Source organism: Aquarana catesbeiana, linkage group LG03 (genome assembly GCF_042186555.1).
Source record: "Aquarana catesbeiana isolate 2022-GZ linkage group LG03, ASM4218655v1, whole genome shotgun sequence".
Lineage (NCBI taxonomy): Eukaryota > Metazoa > Chordata > Amphibia > Anura > Ranidae > Aquarana > Aquarana catesbeiana.
The window spans coordinates 587,876,962-587,902,182 of NC_133326.1; the positions used below are offsets into that span (position 1 = coordinate 587,876,962).

Genomic DNA, 25,221 nt, shown 5'->3' on the forward strand with positions numbered 1-25,221 from the left:
GGTCTGCCCCCCGGGACGTCCAATTGTAAGCGGCATTGATTCGCTTACTTCCCGGGTGGGCAGATATATAGACTTTTATTTACAACCCCTTGTACAGAGACTGCCATCTTATATCAAGGACTCCAGGCATGTCATTAGACTGCTCTCTGACATTGAAGTTAGAGCGGGGATGTGGATGGTTGCGGCTGATGTATCCAGCCTTTATACCATCATCCCACATTTGTTAGGTTTGGAGGCGGTTAAATATTTCCTTGACAGGGATTCTGGTCTTCCATCCAACCAGGTGGATTTCATAATGGAGCTGCTGGAATATGCAGCCTCCCACAATTACTTTTGGTTCGATAATAACTTTTACAGGCAAAACACAGGTGTGGCTATGGGGGCTAAGTATGCCCCGAGCCTGGCGAACCTCTTCATGGGGAAATGGGAGGAGGATGTCATCTATGCTCGCGATGTACCCCAGATTGTTCTGTGGGCGAGGTACATAGATGACATCCTCCTCCTATGGGATGGCGAACAGGCAGCTCTGCAGGAGTTCATGGTTCTTCTTAATACCAACCAGAGGGGTATCATCTTGAACTTTGAGATGAGTCAGACTGGTATTAACTTTCTGGATTTAAGAGTTTCCATCAATGAGAATAGTATTGTTACATCAACCTTCTTTAAGGAGACCGACAGGAATTCATTCATACCTGTGGACAGTTGTCATCATCGTCCCTGGCTGGAGTCGGTTCCGAAGAGCCAATATCTCCGTCTAAGGAGGAATTGCTCCAGTCAGATCCAGTTCACCGAGCAGGCAAATGTTCTCACAGACAGGTTTCTGGAAAAGGGTTATTCTGAGGAATTCCTGGTGACAACCCTCAATAAGGTGAAGGAGGTAAATAGGGAGGATTTGTTGGTGGAAAGGGGGTCTCGCACCAATGATAATATTTCTTCTGGTGTCCCCTTTCTGACCACGTATTCTCTACAGCATAACTCAATCAGAAACCTTATATACAAACACTGGCACGTGGCGCGCAGTGATAGGATTCTGAGTAAGGTTTTGCCAGAAAAACCACGGGTCATCTTTAGGGGTGTGCCCTCGATACGTAACCAGTTGGCCCCTAACATTTTAAATCCACCAGTTTCCAGACCTACTTTCTTTGGCCATCTAAAGGGATTTTATCAATGTAGAAAGTGTAGGGTCTGTGCATATAGTGCTTGTGCCCATAGACGGACTACTACTTTTTCTTCCAGCAGTACTAAACAAGTATACACTATCAAACCGTTTATTACTTGTACCACGGAGGGGGTAGTATATATGTTGCAGTGCCCTTGTGGCCTGCAATATGTGGGCAGGACCAAGAGGCCCCTTCAGGTCCGCCTCAATGAACATATCACTAATATTAAGAGTGGTTTTAAGAACCACTCTGTGTCCAAACACTATCTACAAGCACATGACAGAGACCCCTCCAATACTCTTTTTCTGGGTATAGATAGGTACAGGCCCCATTGGAGAGGGAGCTCCTTGGTCAGAGAGATATCGAGGTTAGAAATGGTCTGGATTCATAGATTGAGAACTTATGTACCTACGGGTTAAACATTGATACCGATGTTAATGCTTTTATCGATAATTCATGAATTTTCTGTATAGAGTGTGTTTAAGGATTTGGCCTAATATGGTGGATTCTTTCTGTATTTGATAGTATATAGTTTTTAATAACAATTTTTTAATAACAATGTTTTTTGGGGTCTGTGAACTCGATCTGAATCACGAGTATGTGGGCACTTTCCCCTTCCTTCCCTTCCCCCCCCCCCTTCCCCCCCCTCCCTCCCTTTCCTCTCCCCACTTCACCTGATGGGGTTTATATTATGGCATGCAATCTATGGCGGTGCCTTTTGTCACCCGACCGGGTGGACAATGCATTGCCAAAGAGTATGTATCACTTCACATATTCACTTAAATTTGGGGAGATTGCTGATGATAGTCAGGAATCCCTCCTTTTTTCTTTTTTCTTTTTTTAGGGTATTTCTGATGGTTGTCATGAATTCCCTTTTCTTGATTCACATTCTTTACACAAAATTTTTTTCATTCATTAATGCATTGCACGATATAAGTTGTGCTCAGAGAATCGATTTTCATAATTTGGTTCTTTAGACAGAGTTTGTTTTGCTAATTTTTGGAAGGAATTTTTCACATTAGAATTTTCCAATAACTTTTTTGATCATAACCTAGTTTATATTATACCTTATAAGCTTTTCATTTATTTAATCACACATTTTGGACACCGTTATATAATCATAACCTCGTAGGAGGATACGGTAGGTTTCCTCTAACCATTATCTTAGTACAGGATCATTCTTGTTAGTGTATGAGGATTATTACACATTTTAAATATGGGATAGCAGGTTTTTATATTTTATATTTTATTTTTATTTTTTGCTATTTCATAACATTCATATCCTGTTCACATTTAAAATTACACTCACACTGTTGTAGCTGGTGTTAATGTTGGGCTCAATTGTGTTTGGTTGCTGCCTGTCTTGGGAGGGATGCATGTAGTGACACGCTCTCTTCCGTGACGTTTGTAGGTTGCTGCCTGTCCTGGGAGGGATGCGTGTAGTGACACGCTCCCTTCCGTGACGTTTGTAGGTTAAGGGAATTTTTTCCCACACTTAATATGGCGCCTTGATGCTCGGGGTTCAGAACGAGGCTTGGCTTCCTTTATATGGTGGTGAGTCGCTGCGTGGCCCGTTCCCCATTGACAACGTCAGATGATGACTAAACGCGTCTGGGAAGGTACGCACTGACGTCACCACGCTTCCGGAGTAGAGGACGGGCTCCGTTTGTTTGTATGCCGGCCGGCTTTTTGTACACGCGATTTTACTAACTTAACTGTAAGTTACTACTTGTTTTAAAATAAATACTAGAAAGATTTTACACTATGGTGAGTTCTTCTTCCTTCTGGGTCACCCGTGGCTTTCGTGATGGTGATATGTGGCAGCGCAATTGAATCTGGAGTTTTACCCCCCATATGAACATCGGGAGTGCCAGCAAGCTGAAAGGCCTTGGCTGGGCTAAAGCCACTTGCCCTTTTACGCTTGCCATCTGGTAAGCAGGTTTTAACTACTAGGGTGGATTGTCACTACTGCTTCAAAATACACGGTGGCGGTGCTGTTTATTCTGGAAGGATTTCAATATCTCTCTGATGTCCTTTGCATAGACTGTTTAGTTTGAGCGCAGCTTCCCTTTTTCTTGAACTATCTAATTTGGTGTGATCACACTATATGCTGCTGCTAGTTATATATACATTTGTTGGTCAAGCGCGGTTCTCTTTATTTACATATTTTCACATAAGTGTTTGTAGGGCTTGTGTAAGACTGGTATTTCCTCATAGCCAGAAATTAGATTCAAACTTAAGTTTATGCCAAGCCAAAAAAAATGTTCTACTTTTGGATAGAGAAGAATTAGAACATCTTTCAGGTTTTCATGACTCTCTTTCATGGGCTCCGTTAGAAATATTTACCCTTCCTGTCCTATAAACAGTGGTTTCACTGTACACGTATTGAGGAAAAAATTCCAACAGTGACCCAGACAGAAATACAAATCTGACAAGGCTTCTATCCTTCAACTACTCTACCAAAGAAAACCTTTTTTTTTTACTATTTACTGTTTACTAGAAAATTATCCTCAATTGCTGTCTAATAAAATGTTGTCAGAAGATCAGGAATTGAGTGTAAATCTTTGTGAAGGGGCCCTGGATAGCAGTTTAAACCTAACAGAGGTTCTAACCCTTCCCTGCTCTGTTGAAAACTAAAAAAACATGTTTTGGCTAGACTATAATCCAACTTTCCAGGGTCTAGTTGGTGGCTGTGGGGAAAATAAACACTTGAATACATGAGACCCTTTATCATTATGTGCCCATTAGGATGAAATGCCCATATTGAGGTTGACCTGAGCCAAAAACATAAACTAGCGTAAAAAAAAAGATTAATAAAGGTTTAGTGGGAATGTAAGTGGTTGTGAACAGAGAGGATTTATTACATTGTCATAGAAAACATAACACAGTGATTCTTGAAAGAGCCTGTGTTCTGTTTCCTGAAATTAAACCCGAGGAGCGAATGCAGCCAGCTGTAAGCTTCCTTGGCCAACATCAGAAGAGTAGGTGGCAACTTTGAGGTTAAGAGGTGGCTGTAATGTAAGAAGAGCTGAGCCAAAGGGTCTCCTCAGTTCTGTTTCTGGGAAATCTGCTTGAAACACCAAGATGTGAAGCATCTCCATTGCGAGTGGCCCACCTGGTCTTGGGTGGTGCCCAGGGGAAAGCCATGTTACCTGGTTAGAGCTCCTCTAGGCCTTTAGGACAGGAATTTTGGTGCCTTAAGGTGGTCATAAACTATTCAATCTGATTGTACAATCTCCTTTAGATTTTCCAAAACTATACAATGGGACACGCCTAATCCAGCCAACCAACCTGTATTCAATTTTGCACGCCCCTGCACTATATAATTGATGGTAGAACTAAAGAAGATTGTACAATCAGATTGTATAGTGTATGGTGAGCTTTAGTGTGAAGCAATGGATTACTCTGAAGTAATCATAATGTTTCTGCCATGTCAGTTATTCCTGCTGAGCCCCAATGTCCTACTTTGTTTCACTAAAGACTTCCACAGTAATTCTAGCTAAAAATGAAGATTGTTTAAAAAAGTGAATGTTTTTGTTAAATGCACAAAATATTACTTGCTGTTAATATTTGTAAATCATTTAAAAGAATATGAAATAATAACTGAAGGGAACCTCCTCTTCTGGGGTCCTCTGCCAGCATTCCTGGCTTCTCCTCTTCTTGGTAAGCCACTTGCTATGGGGGCACACTTGTGGGCTCCCTCCCTAGCCAAGCTGTCTGCATCTATAGACAGACAGCTTGGATCGGCCCTGACTCCCTTTCCCTTGTCACTGGATTTGACTGAAAGCAGCAAAAGCCAATGGCTTTCACTGCCTCAGCAAACTCTGAGAGAGCAGTGATAGCTCCTACAGATTGTTACAGTGCTGGATTGAGAGAGGGCTCAGGGAACTATAAGGGGGTGTGGGGGGACATACTGCTTGCTAAGCATTTTTTACCCTAATGCAAGGAATGCATTAAAGTGGATGTAAACCCTCACATATACCCAGTGAAGTGAACACCCAGATGATACACAGAGATGAAACAAATCTCCTTCCATAAGTTTTACTTGTATATCTGCTGTCTTCAGCATTATATATTCTTTCAAAAGTGAACATCGTGTTAGAGATTTTCTCTTTCTGTTCAGCACTGGGAGTGAAGACAGCTGATTGGAGGAAAGGCACACACCCCCTCTCCACATAGGCAGAGACTTGCAGAGCTGTTTTCTGAATAGTTAAGCTTTCTGCTAATCTATTTATAGCAACCTCCCATGACACAAAAATTCAGGCTGCTTTTATCTCAGTTGATGGAGAACTTGTCAGAAGTTATCAGGCTGATAACAAAACAACGGAGCAGGAGAAAGCCACAGGACATAGGGCTTTGGAGAGAGATAAGAAAACATTGCAGATATATGTGCTCAGCTCAAATTTCATGAATTGGGTTTACATCCACTTTAAGGTAAAAAATGTTTAGGCTTTAGAACCACTTTAACTACCCAATCAGTTTGTATGCAATCAGGTATGCCTTATACAGTGTTGTGTACACTGTCCTCCTTCTTGCGACCCCGGCGGGCATGCGCAGTCCGCCGGGGAAGCCAGACGTGTCGGCAGGTGTAGTAGGCGCGGCCACGTCTCATCGCGGATGCCTGCGCATGCTCGGTGAGGGCCTGGCGGCGCTCGCCCCACCCGGGGGGCCATTCCAAGCGTGTCTGTCCCTCCTCTACCATTTGTAATCAGCTGTTGGCTATTACACCAACAGCTGATTGGTGAGGAGGGCTTTATATACACAGGCACTCCTCGCACCGAGCGTCCTCTGCTGTGTGCAGGACGCTGTCGGTCTGAGCTGATGTCTAAGCAACACAAAGTAAGTGACCCTAAAACTATGCTTCTACTTGAATTCCTACACACTTATCATTCATATCTGCACCGATGTGGCTAGAAGATACCACTCTTTAACTACAATTGGGAGCTTGTGCCCTCCTTCTATTTCCCCCCCTTTCCCGCCCCCCCTCTCCTCCCTTTCTTCCCTCCCCCCTTTCCCGCCCCCCTTCCCTCTCCCTCCCCCCCCCTTTTTTCTCTTTTTCTCCTTTCTTTTCCCCTCTCTCTTTTCTCCTCTCTCTTCTCTCTTCTCCTTTTCTTTTCTTGCTTTTTCTCATTTTTCTCCCATCTCCTTCTTTCTGCTCTCCCCCCCCTTATACCTATGTCTTTATGGTGTGACATGTACATATACTCACTATTTTTTTGTTAAATACACTATTTTCAATTTAGAAACCCTTGTTAAAACTTACAATCACCCCTGAAGAAGGAGGCTAAAACAACTCCGAAACGCGTCGGGTGCAAGCACATTGGTATCTATACCTATATATGTACAAATACATGAATCGCATTCCTTCCATCATTTGTTATAATGTAATTGATGTTTTTATGATGTCTTTGTAATGAATAAATTTGCTTATATATTATACCTTTTTCTTTATGTTTTTCTCATATGTGCCTTAAAAGTCCACTAGGGGAATTTCTTTTGCTTAAATTCAGGTATGCCTTTGCACTATATAATTAACTGTAGATCTAAAGGTGATTGTATAGTCAGAATGTAACTTGTATTTGAGCATTAGGCGATAAGGAATATTTTTTTTTCCCTACTGGACCAAACCGGGCCACGCTTTATGGTTTGGTTCACACTTGTGCGATGCGGGTACCCTGCAAATCCACTGCGGGTTCCCACATCGCACTCGACTCGTACAGCAGTTCACAATGCCACATGCAAACTGCTGGGAATGTCATACAATGTTAATGACACCCCCAATCAGCTCGCGTATTGCACTGTGAATTGACAGTTTGGACATGAATCGGATCCGATTCTGGTGTGGACCAAAAAAAGGGTCCTGTGCGAGTTTGGTCCGAATGCGATATCAACCATCTGTATGGATGAAATGGCATTGCACAGTCATCGCATGTGATTTGCACTGCACTGCAGTGCGAATCACATATGATCTATGAAACAATGCATACACTTGTGTAAAGATCGGTAATACAATGATGGGTTCAGAGCCATAAAATAAAAATAGAAAATGTTATTATGTTTGAGGGCCGGTCCACACTAGGAATCGCACAGAAACATGCTGTGCATTCTTGTGTGAGTCACATGCGGCTTTGTGCAGTGTGATTTGAGCTCATTCATTTAAATGGGCTCAGATCACACTGCACTGGACGGACTGCACTGAAACCGGATCGCATGGTACTCCTGTACCATACAATCCATTGCAGGCAAATACACTGCGATTGGGAACTGCATTTGGGGTGTCATTAACTTAACATTGACACCTGCTGCAGATCGCAACTGCAGTCCGGTTTCCTGCACCGCATTCTGGTTTGAACAGGGATTGCATGCAGTGATTTATTGCATACGTAAGTACTGTATATTTGATCATATATGCGTAACTTGCAAAACTGTCAACTAGAAGAAGGTGAAGAACTTTTTGAATGTATATGCATACTCACGATTTTTACGTGCCTATAAGCGTGCATTCGAAGGTACAGAACATACTGTAACTTTTGTTTGTCTCAGGATCTTTCTGCCAGCAAGATCCTGCATATCAACATCGGTGAATATGTCCGTGTGCAAATGGTCTTACTTCAAATCATCTGGGGGTTTAGAGTTTTGAGGATGCTGGTCTTTTATTTAGTTATTTTTGTCTTTTGGTTGAACTTGATAGACTTGTCTTTTTTTTACCTGTAGACTATTTATCAATGAAAGGAGAAGAGGAAAAAAACTGTGTGGATATTTCCTTAATTTCAATGTGTGGTATTTAGGTGACTGTCTGTCTGAGACGAAATGGCTGGTAAAAATCAAAGTCCATTGGAGTGATCTTCACGTCACCATCACTAAACCCAGGGCCTTTGAGTATCAGTGGACCTGAATGAGTACTGGGGCAAGAACAGGAGGGCACCTGGAGAGGAAGGCCCTGCTAAGCAGCTGCTGAGTAGTCCTATGAGCGCCTCCGGAATTAGTTGCCTCTAAAGACTATTTGTGCATGCCCTCCTTTTAATGGTTACCCGGGAGAACAGAGATATGGGAGCTGTAATTTTTTAAACTTGTTTTTAAAGGCGTAAGCTCTGGGGCTGTCATCTTTCTGTAGGCCCCTGCGGTTGACAGCACAAGAACCTGAACTTTAAGAGCCATCCCTCGTCGGTAAGGGCTGGGCACCTGTCCCTGACCACAGGTAACCCCTTAGTATGTGGATACGTACAAAGATTGGCACCTGTTTGCCCAAGTGAAATTATGAGATTGCAGTATCTCTGTAAACTAGTTTTTTCCATTATAATTGGTCTTACCTTTCACATTGTATGGGGTGTCAAGTTCTGAGAATGCAGCAGGAAGACATGGCTCAGGGGATACAACCAGTTTTTAAAAGAGAGACCTCCAAAATGAAGTCCTCTGGAGATGAGTTTTGACTCAATAAATTGTTTAGAGGCAATCATTAACCAAACACATATTTCAGTTTCGCTTGATTGCTTGATAACAAGTTTCTCTGGCTTCTAATATTAAAATTCTAAGATAAGTTCTCCTTACAGCCATAACATTATGGCTTTAAACTACACTTTTGGATTGTCAAGGGCGTAGAATTATGTGCACTGCCAAAAAATGAGTTCGTTTTCATTTGAATTTCATTTGTTTTGTTTTTTTTCTTTGTTTTTCGGGTCATTCGTTATGATCAAAATTCATAAATTTGTAAATTCGAAAATAAGAAAGAAAATCCAAAAATTGAAAACTCTAAAATTCTAAATAATAACTAACTAATAATTACTAACTGTGAAATTATAGGTATTGAAATTCGGCTGTTAATGAATGTAACGATAATGAATTTATCCAAAGTTACGATTTATCCGAAATAACGAATGCCGTATCTAAACAAATGGTAAGGATCGAATTAATAATAATAAAAAGTTTTTTTTAATTATTGTTATTTATTATTATTAATTTGTTAAGTTCTATTCGTTTAGATACGGCATTCGTTATTTCGGATAATTTGTAACTTCGGATAAATTCATATTCGTTACTTTCATTAACAGCCAAATTTGAAAGGAAATTCCAATACCTTTAATTTATAAGTAATAGTTAAGTTATTATTAGTTATTATTTCAGATTTTTGAATTTTCGGGTTTTAGAATTTTCGGATTTTCCTTCTTATTTTTGGATTTTTGTTCTTTTGAATTTTCGTTCTTATTTTAGAAATTATGGACTTTCTAATTTTCTAATTTTTGAATTTACGAATTTTCTAATATTTTAAATCTACACATTTATACAAAATTGTGATATTTCTGAATGTACAAATTTGTAGAAATTCGTTAAACGAATTCGGAACAAAACAAATTGCACATGTCTAGTAGGAACATAACTTGCAAGAATGGGAAGCTTTTATGGCTACAGTAGATGGGCAGAGACACAAACTACAATGAATTCTAAAAATTGCAGTGTCAAGGAATTGTAGGAAACTATAACATGCTTAAGCTCATGCAGATTTTAAAAATAATTCTTGGTTAAGTTTAAAGTGACCTTGTCGCTACAGAAGTTTTTATTAAACCAATTTCTGTAAATGAAGAGTGTACATAGTCACCTCTCCTACTGACTTTGCTGCTGAGTTCCACTCCGATGCTGAGAAATCTTCTGCTAAAGTCCACACTGAAACCAATACTTCCAAGAGTGTTGATGTTTTCTGCAGCTCTCACTGGTTTGATCAACTTTGTATAACAACAGTGTACTTTTAAAGTGATTGCTTGCAAGGGGAAAATGTCACTTAAAAGAGAAGCATGGGATTTTTTTTAATGAAATAATCATACTTACCAAGGTGGATGCAGCATTGGTCCCCCACCGTCTCTTCACTGAGAACCGAGCCACTGAACACCGCTGATGGCTCAGTTCTCTCACCTACCCGAGAGGAGAGCTGCTGTCTGTCAATCGGCAGCACTCCTGCTCTGCTCCTCCACGCTCATTGGAGAGCTGAGCTGTGGAGGGGAGGAGTGGGGAGCGGCTGTCTCAGCCTCTCAGCATCTCGCTGAGAGAGCCATCAGTCCAGGCACCTGGCGAATCCCGACCAGAGTCGGGATGACGCAATACATGGACTGATCTTGGTGACGTCAGCAGAGAGCCGACTTCAGTCCGCTCTCTGCTGAAAACAGGTCACAGGAGTGCAAGACAAATTCCACTCCTGTGACCCATAGGAGAAGCCCAGCAGAATAAGCTCAGGCCGGACTTCTTCTTTAACTTCTCTCAGTCCCCAGCAGTACATATTCAAAATAACTCCCTTCTGCCTTGCTCTGTTTGGCCACCTAGAGGGAAGTAAAAGAGCCAGCATAGGCCTGTGTATAGGTTAGTCTTAAGATTGGCCAGGGGAAGTCACATGGGAGTCCACAGCCCTGTGTGAGCTATGACAGGTTTGGAGCTTACACTGTTTGGAGCTTACACATTGTTTGTGTCTTCTTTACCCAGTCCTAGTGGCCAAACAAAGTTGTGGGGGAGAGAGGCAAGGTGACGTGGAGGAGGGAAGAACTAAGTGACCCTTTTTCACTTTACCCTGCAGAGTTTCCTTCTACAAACCAGTAAATCAGTGTGGTGATATACCCATGCATTTCACACAGTTTCGGATTTTACAGGCATGCATACAGTGGCACCAGCCACATTATATGGATTATTAAAACATATGGAAAATCAAAACATCCTTTATTAATACAGTACAAGTACAGCAACAGGTGACCCGCTATGTTAGCAGGCATGCTTCTTCCATTTTTCATCATTGATGTTTACATTGTTATAATAAAACTGGCAACAATTATGCTATTTAGTTCGGGTGTAGGGTACACAATCATCTTTACGTGTTCATGTTCACGCTTGACTACACAGTTAGATAGTGTTTTGAATGACTGTAAACAAATTATTATGACAATACAGGCTATCCCCGAGTTTCAAACATCCGACTGAGGGCACAGAGGAAGTGAGAGGAAATCTACCCCTAGAAAGGGAAATTCTCTCCTTTAAGAGTTATCATGGGTTATCAAGTGTCTCCACTGAAGCTTTATCACCAATCCCTGTTTTCGCGACAACCCAACATTTTCAAATTCCATTTGTCACAGGGACAGAAAGTGAGGTGAAATCTTCTGAACAGGGGCACAGACAGCAAAACAAATGTTACAAGTGTGTTAACCCTTCCCAATGCTATCCAAAAAAACGTAAAAATAAGTTTTTTACCCCAAAGAGTAATATAATCTTCTGTGTAGCGGGCGCGAATATGAGCAGCTGCCAGTTCACAGCGGACACTGATTGGCGTGTATCGCTGACTCTATATGCCAGCACCTGCCGATTGTTCAGTACAGAGGCAGAACAGTGGCCTGCCTATGTAAACAAGGCAGATCGCCATTCTGTCAAGAGGGAAGGCATGGATCCTGTGGCTTTGCACAACAGGGACATACATCCATGTCTTCCCCTAGTAAAAGCACCTCCCACAGAACACAAAAACACTGGCAAGGCACACAGTTAACCCTTTGATCACCCCTGATGTTAATCCCTTCCCAGCCAGTATCATTAGTACAGTGAAAGTGCATATTTTGTACCACTGATCACTGTATTAGTGTCACTGGTCCCCAAAATGTGTCAAAAGTGTCAGTTAGTGTCCGAATGACCACCACAATATTGCCGATTGCCGCCATTACTAGTAACAAAATAATGAAATAAATTAAAATGAATAAAAATATCCCATAGTTTATAGACGCTATAACTTTTGCAAAAACTAATCAATATATGCTTATTGGGATTTTTTGGACCAAAAATATGTAACAGATTACATATTGGCCTAAATTTATGAAGAAATTTGATTGTTTCAATTTTTAATTTTTATTGGACGTTTTTATAGCAGAAAGTAAAAAAAAAAATGTTTTTTTTTTTTTCAAAACTGACAGTCTTTTTATTGTTTATAGCGCAAAAAAAAAACAAAAAAAAACAAAAAAAAAACAAAAAAAAAAAAAAAAAAAAAAAACGCAGAGGTGATCAAATACCACCAGAAGAAAGCTCTATTTGAGGGAAAAAAGGACATCAATTTTATTTGGCTACAGCATTGCATGACCGTGCAATTGTCAATTAAAGTAACGCAGTACCATATTGTAAATAATGGCCTAGTCATGAAGGGGGGGGGAATCTTTCGGAGGTGAAGTGGTTAAGAACAAACTTATGGAATCTTGTTTGTAACCCAGTGACTGCCTGTAAGTGATCTAATAAAGTAGTGCAAAGAGCAGTGATTGTGTGTATAGCACAGCAGCCCAAAGCAACCAGATTTCATATTTTATCAGTATAGAGCAATTGGAAAAATGAATTGGTTGCTGTTGGTTACTTTACATTGCCCCTTAAGACCATTATGCCGTGTACACATGGTCGGACTTGCAAACGAGTTAACCTCCATCGGCATTTCCGACAGAAGAATTTAGAACATGTTCTCTATCTAAGTCCGTTGGAAATGCCGACAGAAAAAGTCCGATGGGGCACATACGCGGTCAGAATATCCGACCAAAATCTCCCATCAGACTTTTTCTGACGAAAATTTTGACCGTGTGTATGGGGCATAAGTGTAAACAGTAGTAGAACAATTTGATGTTGCATTGTATCACATTTGCTGCTGTCCCGCATCTCCTCTCTTGCTCGTCATCCTGATGCAAAGCACAGCCGCCATCTTTTTTCATAATATGTGTATCTTCAGGATAGGGCCATCAGTGACCTTGTAAGTATGAAATGTTCATTTTGCCATGAAATATGTAAGAAGTGTCATTAGAAACTGAAATTCAAACCACAAGAAAGGCTACATTTTCCACAGCAGCCTTAGGGAATCGATACATTCTACAGTTTTTCTCAAGAATGTCCAGTGAAGGAGAAGACCAAGAAGTAGATGGCTACTTTGGAAGGCTGTGATGGTGCTTTCCAGTTAGGCATGTGATATAAACGAAAGCTTGATGGTGGGGCATGAACATGCAAACATAGAAGGCAGTTTTTGTCGGTACATGACAATAATAAAAAATAATAATAATTTTAAAAAAGGGTTTGCTGCAAGACATATACATTTTACCACCCTTGTAAGGTAGATCTGTTTCCATGCAAGACTGATGGAACCACTGCTTTTTTTGTTACACAGCTGTGATAGGTAATGTTTACACTAACATAGTACACAGCATATATTTCAGGTCATCCCAAAGCTAAGATTATACAAGGAATTGGTAGAGAAAATATTGGCTTAGGCAGTGGAGCAGGATATCTGTATTGTTTCAATTTATATACAGTATACATATTTTTATCAATATTTTAGATCATTGCACCACAAAATACACAAAGAGGGAAATGGAAAAGATGAGACTTGAGCTAAACATTATCTTCAGCCCAGCATTATTACCCCAATATTCAGGTGAGCGCTTGTATTCGGTGACGCACATCTGCCGAATGATGGTGTTTTTAACTCTAATGTCGGTTTCATTCGCCTCAGTGGTGTTCTTTGCCTCATTTGGTTTAATTACATATTCAACCATGGTAGTATTGACACAGTCAGTGACAAACCTTTCTTCAGGCACATATGGATTGCCCTGATACTGGGGTTTGTAGACTTGATTGGGCATCTGGTTACGGTAGGAGTTATAGTAACGACTGTCCATATCATTGTCAAAGCTGTATCTCATGTTGCTCATGGCATTTCCTAGGACAAAACCACCAACTACTCCCACTGCTGCTGCACCAGCAACCATCTTCATGTTGGTTTTTTTCTTGTCAGGCTTCCATTGTTTGTTGTAGCTGCTTCCTCCGGGGTTATAATTGTGGCCACCACCTTGATTCCAGTTGGATCCAGGGTTGTTTGGATTGTGGGGATTATAGCCACCTCCTGTATTTGGTGGGAAGGCTGGGTTCTGGCCACGGTTGGGATTCCAATTGCTGCCTGTGTTTCCTGGGTAGCTTGGGTTCTGGTTGCTCCCACTATTACCCCAGCCACCAGTTTTGCCTTTTCCTTTCTTTGAGGCTACTGTCAACACGAGGCAGCAAGAGACAAGGAAAAGGCAGGCCCAAAATGTTTTTGGCATCTGAAAGAAAAATGTAAAATATTTGAGTTATATTTTTTGCAATACACAGAGTCTCATTTTGCAATAGCTAGCCATATGCTGCTGAAAATCAAGAATCATGCTTTTAATGAATATATGCATGCGCAGTAGGAAGCAGGCTGTAAAGCTGCAAGCCTTCACTTCCTGTTTCCTCTAGTGAAGATGCCGGCGCATGCACCCAAAGCAGATTGATGAATCGGCTAGGGGTGCCGACATTGCGGGATACCCGTACAGTTAAGTGTCCTTATATTTTTTTACAGGCTGGAACTCTGCTTTAAGCTGTCCATACACAGGTAGAACTTCATTTAAAAACAACTTTCAAAGCATTCATTCTATTTTTAAACAGTCAATGTGCTCCAACAATCATTTTCAATTATAATTAGTTGAAAAATCAAAAGGAGAAGTATGGGAATTTTTTCTAACTTCCTATCTGAACGAACTAATTTCTAACCATAAATGACTATTCACAGCACTGTCCCTATCATGCTGCTACAAAACACAATATATACCCTGAAGACGCCTGATTGGCTGGAGAAACGCGTTGGACGGGACAACACAGTGACATCATTTCTGGTCTGTGGAACATTTCCTGGTATTATTGCATGTTTTTATCTTTAAACAAGTGAGTGTGATGTTTTAGAGGAATGCTTTTATTTTAATAAAAAAATGTTCTTACACTATGCGAGCAGGGGTGTATCTGCTGCGAGGCAGACAAGGCATTTCCCTTTGGCTGCAGTTTTCAAGGGGGGCAGCCCCGCCCTTAGGCTCCCTCTTCCTGCCACTTCACCCCGCTGCACTGACCCCCGCAAACCCGATGCCCTACAGCTATCAGCTTCCCTCCTCTGCCCTCCCACCGACTTTGGGAGCTGCAGGGCATCCATAGAGGGATTGGTTTGTCCACATAGATCCCCCCTCTGCTCCTTGACCCTCCCTTTAGCCACCTCCAGCTCCCTGATTGCCAGACGCCCCTTCCATGCAGCTGCTGGCTGGCTCTCCCACCTCCTCCTCCCGCCGGTTGCAGCAGCTGCTAATGCGGAAATGTGGATGGATGAAGAGTGAGGGGCGGCTGCTCCATGCAGCTGCTTGTCAGTTCCCCCTCCGCCGGGCTGCAGCCGCTGCTAGTGCGGAAGACCTGGATGGATGGAGAGCCGGGGGCTGGTAAACGTGTTTACCAGACCCTTTCCTGAAAGAATACAGACAGCAATCACAGTACTGATCGCTTCTGTATACATTAATCGCTGACTCATAGTAAACCGTGTTTGCTACTTGTCAGTTTGTGAATGAAATATAGTAAACACTGTTTACTATATTTAATTTTATGAATGAATAGCAGTCTCTATACAGACTCCTATCTCATTTATCCTCAGTGCAGCTCAGGCTGCAGAGAAAGGGACTGACTTCAGTCCCTTTGTCTTAAAAAAGAGTCATTAGAGGTCTGTTTAGACCCCTGATGTCGCTCCAAAGCCCCCCCTCAAAAAAAAAATTGTATCTGTACAAACAAAAATAAACAAAGTCTTAATTTTTTTTTTAAATACAACCGAAAACATAGTAAGAGCCTTTTCACACAGGTTCTGTAAAGCAAATTCGCCTGCTCAGCGGTGGATCTGTCTGCTATGCGGACACAGACACAGCTTGCTTTTCTCTATGGGGTGGTTGGATGGAAACGGACCACCTGTCCATTTCCTTTAGACTGCCATCCAATCTGCCAGACAGATGGGGAATAAATCCCCAATCCATCTGTTTTTGCGGGATCGGATGGTGGTGGGTGTCAATGGACAGGAAGGGGTGGAACAAATTTAAATTGGGGGGGGGCGCCCGATTTTAATCTTGCCTAGGGCAGCACGAAACCAAAATACACCACTGTATGCGAGCCCCCCTTCTGTTCTTATACATGGTGGATGTGGCATGGGGAGTTAAGGCCAAGGGACTGGAGGAGATTGCTGGTGGAGTGGTGAAGGAGAGCTGATGTGGACCATCCTGCAAAGACCCAGGAGGGGAATATAGCAGGAGAAATACTTCATATTCCCATCCCACACGTTCCTGGATAGGCTCTCAAAGTTTGGGTGCTGTAGCAACAACCAGCTGGATACTGGTTCAAGTCACAAAGTAGAAATTTACCAGCACACCATGGATCAACAAAAGTGGCGTCCAAACTGATTATTTATTGCATATTGTGATCATGCAATAAATAATCCTTTGGACACCACTTTTGTTGATCCATGGTGTGCTGGCAAATTTCTACTTTATAGCAGGAGAAAGCCACGGGACTTAGTGCTTTGAAGAGAGATAAGACAACACTGCAGTTTTACGTGCCCAGCTCAAATTTCATGAATCGAGTTTACATCCACTTTTATTTGCAGGGATTTCCTCTAACTTCCTGTTTTGGCTAAAGGACAGGAAGTGAAGATACATCTCCCCAATGGTACACAGACGTCAAACATAAACCTTACAGGGGACCCTCCCTTACTCTATCCAAAATGAAAAAAAAAAGGTTTTGCCTATAGTTCTACTATAATTTGTTAGTCAAGTCCAAAATCTGCTGGTGCATCTAACACTACTCTCTTCCTAGAATGACAAGGCTGCTGTCCAAGTGGAGACACCCTAGGACATGTTTAAGAATGGTAAGCTTCAATATTTAAAATTGGTGTTTTTTGGGTTTAATACTGCTTTAATAAACAAAACAAAGTTTAGTTTGAATGAAATTAGATTGTACTGTATTATGAAGGCATGTATAGAGTTTGCATCTTATGTGAACTAAGTAATGAATGTATTTGTTATACCTACCATGGCAAGACACTCTTTGTCTGTCTAGCATTTTTTATGTTATGACTATGCTCTGGAAGCCTTTTCTGTGCCAAGACTCAGTGTATCTAGCCCAGTCTGCGTCCCCAGAAGTTCTACCATTTTTGAGATAATGGGAAACAAACCTCAACCAAAGTTTTAGGGCAGAAAGTGGAGAACAGATCAAAAAGAAATCCTTATAATGTTCTATTAATGTCAACACTCAGGAGATGAATTATTAGCTTAGGTTTCGATGGAACAAAACACACACTCACAGTGCAACGTCAAATATCACAGAACATCCCAGATATGTACTAGAGATGCCATAAATTGAAGGGCACCCTCATTCACATAAGGTGGCACTGCAGTGCTTACTAATCCAACAATTTTGTATTGAGGTATATAATCTCATCACTAAAACCATTGACAGCCATCCAGCCCCATTCCTACTACACCACACCACCATGACCCTAAAACAATACAAATGCTCATTTAAACCACATTTATTGACTGAAGCCAAAACCCTGATCCCAGGTTTATGGAAATCACAACATGCAACTATTATTTGAGACTTGCTATCTTAGATCAGTGTTTCTCAACATTTTTTTAAGTCAAGGCACCAGTGACAGCACATCCATTAGGGGCGCTTGGGCACTGCCCCCTCTATCCTCGCCACCCCCTATATGAATAATGCATAGCATGAATCTATCCATGGCCGCCACCACAACCCCCTATTCAGGCTTCCGGAACCTTTCAGGATGCCGGGCACCTGAATTACAGTGACAGGGTGTTTTTTTAAGGCACCTGATTAGAGCCTTAGGCTCTAATAGGCTTCAAAATAGGGTGGCTCGTGGCACAGAGCATTACGCCATGACCCCACCCAGGTGTTACAACAGTGAATGAATATCCGCTGTTGTAACACTGATCCTCAATCCGGCCAATCAGAAGCGGGTGTGAGACCCGTTTTCTGATTGGCCGAAAAGAGAAGACTCCCAATTGGCCACCGAGAAGGAGGGAGGAAAACGAAGCTGCCGCTGTGGAGACCCGTGGAGAGCAGGGGAATGGGAGGTTGCCGCCCAGCATGGGAAGCCGCGATGGGGTGTAAAAAAACTATTTTAATAGTTGTACATAATTCGGTAGCATTGACACACGCAAATACACTTTTGTACACTAGTACCGACTACAATTGCAGTGGGGGTTATTTACGAAAGTCAAATCCACTTTGCACTACAAGTGCACTTGGAAGTGCAGTCACTGTAAATCCAAAGGGGGACATGCAAGGAAAATAAAAAACAGCATTTTAGCTTGCACATGATTGGATGATAAAATCAGCAAAGCTTCCCCTCATTTCAGATCTTCCCCTCAGATTTACAGCGACTGAATTTCCAAGTGCACTTGTAGTGCAAAGTGGATTTGCCTTTGGTAAATAACCCCCAGTGTCTCTCCTCTCCCTCAGTTTTTCTCCATCTCAATCACATCCATCAGCTAATGTGACCCCAGTGCTGATGGCGAGGGGCCGGGGAGGGTCAAACAAGGATGCTGTGCAGGCGATCAACACCCTTCTTATCACCATTGTTGACATCACTGGTTGTTATTGTTAGGACACCAGTGCACAATAAAAACCTGTGGCTTTGTGTAACTAAAAGGCAGACTTGATCCACCTGCTGGCTTGTATACATTTTTGGGCAATTTTTAGGCATTTTACCAGGGCACCCCTGAAAAAAAACCTCAAGGCACCCCTGGGTGCATGGGCAACCTGTCTTAGATAACCTCAGATGAATTCGATCTACAATATAGAAGAATTAATTCACATAAGCTAAAATAATATGACCCACTTTTTTAAGAGCTGGACAAAATGGTACCTCTTCAGATATACTCATACCAACAAACAATGTCACCTCCTCTTAACCACCCATAAAGGACTTATTACAATGGTAAAGTACAGTAAGGGTTAATACACCCACTTTTTAACACTTATACACCTGCTAACTATAAAGTAGAGAAGAACTGTCGTACAACCTCTTCACAAACAGGCACAGTTGTACATAATATTGAAAAAGGAGACAGCATCATATTCTCTGGAGCCCCATCCCTATATTATCCAACCCTACCCCCCCATTTCCAATTCCCTCTCTCTCTAATCCACCAAAGCTACATAACCCGATTCCCCATTAAGCTATCCACACCCCGTGGAACCTCTATCCCACCCACCTTTTCCCACATGCCATTCCCTCCTATCCATTACACCATAGCTACCATACCCCTGTATCTACAGGTATGCCTAGACTTCTTCTAGAAGACCATAATATGCAGTCCATGCAGTACACTCCACCAAGAAAGCATACACAAGGAGAAACCGAGGAGAGGAGAGGAGAGGAGGGTGAGGGGAACCGTTTTTATTCCTGCCCTCCACCCACCTAGGTCTGATATAGTCAATAGAATAGATAATAGTTTATGACATTTTTAAGGTCCCCCTCTGAATGCCTATTGTTATTTCTGGGCTGTTGAAGCTATTTTACTCTTCTGGCTAATCCTCAATGTTTATGTAGCATGTTATAGAACAACATTTGTACTGCATTACTTAATGGAGAAGTCCAGCTCGAGCTCGTTTGGCTGGGCTTCTCCTCTGGGTCACAGGAGTGCAATTCGTTTTGCACTCCTGTGACCTGTTTTCAGCAGAGAGTGGTCTGAAGTCCGCTCTCTGCTGACGTCACCAAGGTCATTCCGACTTCGGAAGTTGCCTGGACTAATGGCAGTCATAGCCTCTCAGCGAGCCCCTGAGACGGCCGCTCCCCACCCCTCCACAGCTCAGCGCTCCAGTGAGCGTGAAGGAGCAGAGCAGGAGAGCTGCTGATTGACAGTCAGCAGCTCTCTTCTCGGGGAGCCGAGAGAACCAAGTCATCGGCGGTGTTTGATGGCCGGGTTCTCAGTGCAGAGACGCTGGGGGACAGATGCTGCATCCACCTAAGTAAGTATAATTATGGAAAAAAAGCCAAACCAATACATCTCCTTTAATATACTGCCTTAAAGATACTCTTCAAACTGTTCAAATATTGGCAAAACCTCTCTCGGTATCATACAAAGAATTTTTCAAAACCACTCCACAGGCGGTCGTCAGATGTAGAGAAAAATGGGAGGCGGAGATCCCTGATGTACAGGGAGAGGACTGGGATGAGTTATGGACGCAACCATTTAAACATTTGGTGTCAGCCAGGGATAGGCTGATTCAGTTCAAATTTTTGCACAGGAGCTATTATACTCCAGCTAGGCTGTTTAAGATCTTTCTCAATGCCTCTGCAGAATGTTGGAGGTGTTCCCACTCTCCGGCAGACGCTGACCACATTTTTTGGCACTGTCAACAGGTTCACGGTTTTGGTCGGATGTCACCTCATGTATCTCAGAATTATTGACGGTACCAATACCGCTGACAGTAAAGGTTTGCCTGTTGGGTCTAGTAGATGAAGTGGTGCCATCCCGTGCTTTGCGGACCATGCTCAACATTCTATTATTCTATGGGAGGAAAGCTATTTTATTACATTGGAAGAAGCCGGGTGCACCAACAGTGGCTTTCTGGAAGGGACTAGTAAACGCCATGCTACCCTACTATGATTCTACATACGAAGCCAGGGGATGAATGAAAAAATTTGATAAGGTGTGGCACACTTGGTATAAATCTAGTAGTACGGTAGGATAGAGAAGAGAATGTATATTGTGTTAACAAATTCCAATAGCAACCTGACACCCATACGCCCATAGGAAGAAGAGGCTGCTTTTTCATCTCTTGTCCCCTTCCTAAAATAAGATATCTATATTTCTTCTTTATTGATATACTGTATTAATTTTTCCACCCCGGCAAGTTAAAGGATCACCATGTTTCATAAAATTATGATGTGTGCCTAAATATAATATGCAACTTTCTATAGCTTAATTACCATTGTCCATTGGATATTAATAAATTGAAAAATCCTTCTTTACGAGCTGTGACTCAAGGTTGGGAAGTAGAGCTAAGGGGAGGGGGGAGGGAGGGAAGGGAAGGGTTTTTTTGCTAGACAGTTGAACTATGTTAGTTAGGCAAGTTGGGCCAGGCCATGTTGGCCATATTCGGACGGGGTCCATATGACACGTCTGAGTGCTGTATGTTGTATATTTTTGTGTGTTTGTAAAAAAGAAAACCAATAAACAGAATTAAAAAAAACAAAAAACAAAAAAAAAAAAACTGTTCAAATATTTTTCAATAGAATATTAGAAAAAAATTGACATTTTTAAGTGACTTCAAATTCAATTTGTCACTGATGGAGCTATGGGGTTCTCTGACAAATGATTTTTCTGAAATTCTGTACAAAAGCTTAAACGGAATTTTATCCGCGCATAGCCAGCTTTAACCTGACATTACAATTTTTTTTGTTTTCACTGCTATTTTTTTTCACTGCTATTTTCCAGAAGGAATTCCAGACACAATGCACATGTTCAGGGTATGTATAATGCCCTGTACACACGGGTGGACTTTTCTGCAACAAAGGTCCGACAGTCTTTCCGACGGACTTTCGAGTGACTTTTGACAGACTTCCGACGGACTTTCGAACGAACGGACTTGCCTACACACGATCACACCAAAGTCCGATGGATTTGTACGTGATGACGTACGACCGGACTAAAATAAGGAAGTTGATAGCCAGTAGCCAATAGCTGCCCTAGCGTCAGTTTTCGTCCGTCGGACTAGCATACAGACGAGCGGATTTTTCGACCGGACTCGAGTCCATCGGACAAATTTGAAACATGTTCCAAATCTAAAGTCCGTCAGATTTTCGACTGAAAAAGTCCACTGCAGGTCCAATGAAGCCCACACACAGTCGGATTGTCTGCCGGATTCGGTCCGTCGGACCAGTCCGGTCAAAAAGTTAGCTCGTGTGTACGCGGCATAAAGCACAATTACCATTTTTAAATTTTACCAACAATATAGCAAATATTCACGTTTTGAGTTCAGTTGCACGTCAAGGTGATTTGAACATTATTTCAAATATATCGCTTTCTGATTGTTTTGTTCCATCTCATTAGGAGTCTTTGGAGCTGCTATTTCACCTTTGTACCAGTTTAACTACTGTTAACTACTTTTAGCTTCCAAGCCATTTATCCAAAACAGCGGATCAAACCCCACCTACACACTGTGCCTGCTTTAGAGCAGGCTTCTGCATGTACCTCTTGTCAGCATGGCAACTTACTTTCCTGTTTTTACAAGCAGAAGCCAATCAGAGTGGCTCCTATTTAAAATTATCTCTGAAACCGCAAGTAACCATGTTACACAGCTTCAAATCACAGCTACAAAAAATCTGCTTATAGACATTTGAGCTTTTATTTCTCTGCCTAAAAGCTTGAAGAAGCTTGTGCTTTTTTGGGCTCCTTTGCACGTTTTTATTAAGCTTCTTTGATCTTTTATAAACATAAGTGTTTCTTTTTACACCCATTCCTCAGCTAATTTTTCCTTTTTTTGTTGTGTTTTCAAGCTTCTTTGCACTTTTTCATGCTTTTTCACACGTTTTTGAACACTTAGGCGTCTTTTCTGCTCGAAAGCTCCTCTCCAAAACTTGAGTTTGGTGGTGGGGGGTCTGCCTGTAGGAGCATATGCCTGTAAACTCCTGAAAAAGCCATAGTGTGCATGGGCACATTGGCTAACGTGGAGGGGAGTTTCCAGGCAGAAAAAAAGAGAGCTCAAAAAAGCTCAAAAGCCTGTAGGAGCCGCTTCTTTGAGATGCAGTGTGCATGAGCCCTTACAGTATGATCTGGTGCTTATGCTATTGTTTCTTTATTTTTTATGGGAATGTAACATCAGTTTGCGAATAATAAATGCTTCTCGATGGATATTAATAGTGTCTAGTATTCTTTTAATTCCACACAAATTCAAACTGGTGCTTTTTATTTAGACACATTTGATTAGATACTCCCAACCTAACCCAATGTCTTTTTTCTCTCATTTAATATCTCATTTTAGTTTTTTAACTGTTTAGCAAGCAAAATATTTATTTACATCTATGTTCATTTTGTAGCTTTAGACCCCTTCCACACAGGGCGGATCCGTTTTGACAGACTCCTCTTGCTCAGCCGGGATAGCTCCGCTGATCACCACTGAGCAGGCAGATGACAGGTCTGTCTCCGCTCACTGTGCAGAGATGGACCTATCAGAGTCCCACTCTCCTCTATGGGAGATCTGAAGAAAACGGACAGCCTGTCCATTTTCATCTGATCCGACCCACTGGACGGATGGTGAATGTATCGCCATACGTCTGTTTTCAGTGCATTTTGTCGGATTGGATGTCATAGGACACATGTCCGCTGACATCCGCCTCCCCATAGAGGACAATGGGTGGCCCAATCGCGTCCGCCGGATAAAACGGACAGGTTGATGCGATCCGTCCGATCGTGTGAAAGGGGTCTTACACATGTAGCACCCTGATGTTTAGGCAGGGTTGCTCTTAAATTTACCTACCAAGTAGGAGTTGCATTTGCTGATTGATGGGAGGTCAATTGGTTTCACCCTAATTCTGGAGTTGCTGCACTTCTCTCTTCTGTCACTAGATGGCTGGTTATCTGGTGGCATTAGATAAGACAAGGGCATTGCAAGGACAGATTAGGAATAGATGGGTTGTCTCAGCCAATGGGCAGGGATTTTCTTGGGTCCCTTGGCCTGCTGGGAGAGCCTATTTATTTGGGTGGAGTCAGGTGATTGGGGTTCTGTGCCACCTGGACGGCTGTCTGCGTGGACCTGTGTTGTGGTGCCCGGGCTGCTAGGCCAGAGCCTGAGGCCTAACCCGGAGACATCTGGCTGCTAGGCTGTCTGAGGGCTATCCAGAAGCAAGAGAGCAGCAAAGGGTTGAGATTGCGGCTTGCAGTCCAACCAGAAGTGACGGTTCTGCCGGCTGGAGAACCTGTCATGGTCGGAGGTAGAGGGGATGCGGTCGCCACTAAGGGACCATTCACCTTGTTACCGGGGACCACAGTGAGTAGCTGAAGAAAGTACCAGAGCAGTATTTTCACCAACCGGGGACGGTGAAGAATTGGGAAACTTCAGCAAGGTGTCAAGCCAGAGACCCAGCCAGCGGAGGCGACGCTTGCAGAGCAGTCTTGTGTGCCATGCCAGGGACCGAGCATGCCAGTGGGGTGACGCTTGAGGAGTATCTGTGAACGCCAAGCAAGGGACCCAGCAGGGAGGCGGGGGTGACGCTTGAGGAAGATACTGAGTGAGAAGGTTTTAAGAGCTCAGGGGATTCTGTGGCAGTGGATCAACAAGTCTAGTGGAAGACTGGGAGCTCAGTTGAGTGAATATCTACAAGAAGAGTTTGTAGAGGAAATAAAGAAGTTTGTTACAACTTTTTTTTTTTTTTTAAACAAGTTTATTTTATATGTAAAGAACTTCACTAAAAGTGTTGTAGCAGCATAAATATAGGGCTGTTTTAAAAATGTTTAGTCAAAAAAAATTAAAAAAAATAAAAGCAGAACAAAGGACATGGCCTACAGTACTGCTTGCCCTGGTAGTGGATTGCGCTGCTACTGGTGAAGACAAAGCCTTCTTTCTTCTCACAGTCCGATTAGTGTGAGAGGAAAGTTAAAGGTGGATGCTAACTACAGCTGCTGTTTACATTGTGTGGTGCTGTGATTGGTCACAGTGACCATGTAGTACAGAGTACATCTTTCTGGCATTGTCGCTTCTGTTTGTACATGCGCTGTCTCATTGGACAGTGCACATGCAGTACAGTGCACTTGCATAGAGTAGGGGGCATGCAAGAGCAGTTTAAAAAATGACATCTTAAACCATTGTCCCGCCCTCGGGGGTGCGCCATCCATCCTTTTATGTATAATGAGTGGATGACAAGTGGTTAATGTATTTAACGAAGGCTGGGAAAAAGAATCACTAGAGAGCATATTCATAGAAAATCACATTTATATTGACCTATGTGTTTGAAATGCAAGTATTGGATGCATGTCTAGTAGTAAACAAAAACCACATGGTTCATTGACTGTGCAGAAATCAAACTATGAGCAGAAAGGCAGACAATGATAATGGGCCACAACAAAGTCCAAAAGCAGCATCCATGATCTGTAACTGAAAATTCTGCCTCTTATCTTTTTAAAAGGAAAACTGAGCACCCCCCAGCTCCTGAAGCACGTGGAATACATAGTTAGTCATATTT

At 42.3% G+C, this 25,221-nt stretch overlaps 1 protein-coding gene across 1 annotated transcript in view; it reads right to left on the minus strand.

Moving 5' to 3' along the window:
* Positions 1 to 10,839: 10,839 nt before the first annotated feature.
* PRNP (prion protein (Kanno blood group)) overlaps positions 10,840 to 25,221 on the minus strand; it is a 47,058-nt gene continuing 32,676 nt past the window's right edge. Inside the window, exon 2 of the mRNA XM_073622045.1 lies at positions 10,840 to 14,239. Within this exon, the coding sequence (XP_073478146.1) occupies positions 13,481 to 14,239 (759 nt within the window). The 3' untranslated portion in view covers positions 10,840 to 13,480. The remainder of the gene's footprint in view (positions 14,240 to 25,221) is intronic.